The 3,590-nt window shown below is 40.9% G+C and overlaps 1 protein-coding gene across 1 annotated transcript; it reads left to right on the top strand.

Annotated features, from left to right (window-relative positions):
- The first annotated feature begins 1,303 nt into the window (after nucleotides 1-1,303).
- On the top strand, nucleotides 1,304-2,230 carry LOC143257861 (5-hydroxytryptamine receptor 1A-like). Its single transcript, XM_076516892.1, is given in 2 exon segments — nucleotides 1,304-1,740; nucleotides 1,743-2,230. Coding segments are annotated over 2 exon segments (756 nt in total). The 5' UTR covers nucleotides 1,304-1,472.
- The last annotated feature ends 1,360 nt before the right edge of the window (nucleotides 2,231-3,590 follow it).

Genomic DNA, 3,590 nt, shown 5'->3' with positions numbered 1-3,590 from the left:
TTTTTTCAGACGACAAAATGGATTTCAGTTCCTTTAATCACAAATTTAATTACAGAGGGTTTAGTACATATAACGATTTTAGGGAGGGTGTGCAACACTCCTTTTATTGGCGCAAAATTTTATATCCTCAAATCATAACGATGTTTTCAGATCGAGGATTTAGAATTTCGAAGCTGGGCATATTCATAATTCTTAATGGCGTTAGAAAAAAAAGAAATATGGATCAACTTGGGGAACCAGAATCCTCCACAACGAGACCTGCAGCAAGTCGTATTCCTGGAATGGTAAACAAAGTGCAGATTTTGTAACAGGATACGATAAACTCAAGAAAGATCTCTGTCTGAAAAAGTTCACGAGTGATGCGCACACAAGTTTCTGCCGTGAAACATCCATTCAATTGTCATGTGCTCCAACAGATGGAGAATGGAACGAATATTCATATTATTCCATACAAAAACGTAAAGTTCAAGTAGCCGGACGTAGTGCCTAATGAACTTCTGTGCGACAGAAGATGGAAAGCATCCAGTGAGAAGTGGTGTGCTTTGGATATGACAGCCTTGCGATGAAACGTTTTTCAAGCTAAATTACGTTGGAGGCCTATTGTCAAGGTCGTCAGATAGAGCATGGCCAGATGTGACGAAGTTCCAGAACTGTTTTAATATAACGTACTCAAACGTCTTTCTAATCACTTGTTAAGAGAGACCCTGCAGTAAACTAAAACATTTATTAAATTATTTTCGAGATCAGGACCATCCATTAACATTATCCTCTATCCATAGAGATGACCTTAAGATGTAAGGCCCAGCATGGCCAAGTAGTTAGGGCGCTCGACTGGTAATCTGAGGGTAGCTGGTTCAAATCCCCGTGACACCAAACATGCTTGCCCTTTCAGCCGTGGGGGCGTCATAATGTAACGTAAATCCCTCTAATTGGTAAAATAATAGCCCGAGAGTTGGTGGTGGGTGATGATGACTAGCTGCCTTTCCTCTAGTCGTACACTAGTAAATTAAGAACGGCTAGAACAGGTAGTCGTCATGTAGCTTCGTGCAAAATAATAAAAAAAAAACCATAAAGAAATAACAACACTTACAACAACAGCAATACCTGTTGATATACTTAACAACAACATATACAGATAACTCAGTTTCTTATCTAAATATATAAAATATTTCGACTAAAACTTTATGATCTGTATTAAACTGTAACAGGTTTATAAGCTGTTACGAACAGTTGTGATATTAAAAAAACAAAAATATATGGATGTTCATTTTGAATCCTAATTAGTTTGTTTACTTTCAGCCAGATCTCATTTGTGCGGACTTAATGCCCTCCAAAAGGATACAATAACTAAACTTCCAGTAATTCTGATGTGATGCAGAATCTCTAACGACAAGAGAGATTTTTTTAAAGTGGAGTGGACATTCGCCGAGCGGAGGACAAACAGTCCACCGTTTCATTACAACGAGGCAGGAATGTATCGGGCATCTGATACAGTGAATATGAGCGGTAAGGACTGGTACTCTGATGATTTCGATGGTACGTTATCAGTATCACAAGTTACAGTGATTGGTGCTCTTTCTGTACTGATATTCTTGACATTAGTTGGTAACACGTTGGTCATTGCCGCTGTCGCCACGACTCGCCAGATGCGGACAGTGACCAATTATTTTGTAGTATCCCTCGCCGTTACTGATCTGTTGGTGGGCCTGCTTGTACTCCCCCTGGCAGTTATCCAAGAGGTTCACCACCCTGGCCCCTGGGGAGAGTCGTCTGTGAGTTCTGGATTTCCATGGATGTGTTACTGTGTACGGCATCTATTCTTACCCTATGTTGCATCAGCGTGGATAGGTACTTCGCCATCACTGCCCCTATGACGTATGTTGTTAAACGGAGCTCCAACTTGGCCCTTGTTATGATCTGTGGGGTGTGGGTGATGTCGGCGTTGATCACGTGCCCTCCTATCTTTGGTTGGAGAGATTCGGATCGACAAAACGCTACAGACTGTGTATACAACTCCAACAAGGGCTACGTCGTGTATTCCGCTCTAGGGTCCTTCTATATCCCAGCTCTGGTTATGGTATACGTCTACTCTAGGATTTTTGCAGTCGCTCGCAGAAGAGAGGCAGTGCTGACGGCCCCACAAGATGAAGACGGTCAAAGAGACGCTTGCGCGATTGAAAATGAGCCAACACAACCGTCGCCAGAAGGGAAAACGAAATCTACACTTTGACAGAAATCTGCCATAAACGTTCCGATGAGTCGAACAAGAATTATTCACCAGAAGAACACGAGAGATCAAAATCCATGCCTTTTTCAAACACTAAAAGCTACCGAATGAGTTTAACAAGTCGTACCTCTAGTACGGCGAGTGACTCGAGAATGTTTTCGAGATTCTCCAGCAGGTGGCGCGACAGAAATATTTCTTTCCGTGACATCAAGCGCAGATCAGGTTTTGGTGAAGATACTATCAAAAAAAGACAAGGATACGAGCAAACTGCTTTTCAACGAGAGCGTCGAGTGGCCAAATCACTGTCTGTGGTCGTTGGAGGGTTTATTGTCTGCTGGCTTCCGTTTTTTACACTCTACATCGTGAAACCATTCTGCACTGGATGTTCCATACCGCCAATCATAGACTCCTGCCTCGTCTGGTTGGGATGGTTGAATTCAGCTATCAACCCCTTTATTTATGCTCTCAAAAGTAACACTTATAAGAAAGCCTTTGCTCGGTTGACCATCGACAAACTTCATCGGAGACCCAGACGGAAAAGTCAAAACGTGAACAATTTTTTGTGATTGTTTTGTAAAGAAAAAAAATGTTTTTAACGTGACGACTGTTAACATTCATGTTCTGTATGCGATAGACTGAAATACCAAACCTGTGTAACTAACTGATTAAATAAACATAGATTGTAGTGTAAGGTTAAGTATGAAGCGAAACGTTTCAGTTTCTCAAATATGAAAAACAAACATGGAGTTTGATCTCATCAACAGGCAAGGTAATAATACCTTGCCTTTTTTTTTTAATAAAAAAGTGAATCGTAGAATTATTATGTGGGACAACGTTTCGGCTCTCCAGTGAAAGTTTTCACCGAAATTTTACCCCCCCAATAAACAATATGGAGCAGTCCGTTGCATATTTAAACCTTGCAGTGTCTAAAATCTAAAATACAAGTTAAACGATAAGTAAGAACACACATTTCGTTAGACTTAACGAATCTTCCTAACTTTGCAAATGTAAGTCTTACAGGTTAAATGTTGAACTCGACCTCTTTGTTAAAACCCCAAGTATCCAACAACGGTTTAACAGCGATAACACAGAGTGACAGGTATACGGTTCGATTCCCCGCAGAAGATACAGCCCAATGTCGCTCTGCACTGAAACAAATCGTACGTTTATATGTCGGTATCAATGATGTATCCAACCGTTATATTCTGACCTTAATATAGAATGGAATTAAAATATAACTGGAACGTTGCTTTGTGCGCACGTGAGCTAAATAGCCAAATCAATGACCTTTGGGTTCAGATATAGCCGTTCCAAATCTTTAACTACCGACCAGCTGTCATAAAGACTCCGAGCGGCTCTTTAC

The sequence above is a fragment of the Tachypleus tridentatus genome, chromosome 7, assembly GCF_004210375.1.
Source record: "Tachypleus tridentatus isolate NWPU-2018 chromosome 7, ASM421037v1, whole genome shotgun sequence".
Classification (NCBI taxonomy): domain Eukaryota; kingdom Metazoa; phylum Arthropoda; class Merostomata; order Xiphosura; family Limulidae; genus Tachypleus; species Tachypleus tridentatus.
Note: the sequence above shows the minus strand (reverse complement) of the source record. Positions and strands in the feature narration are given on the sequence as shown.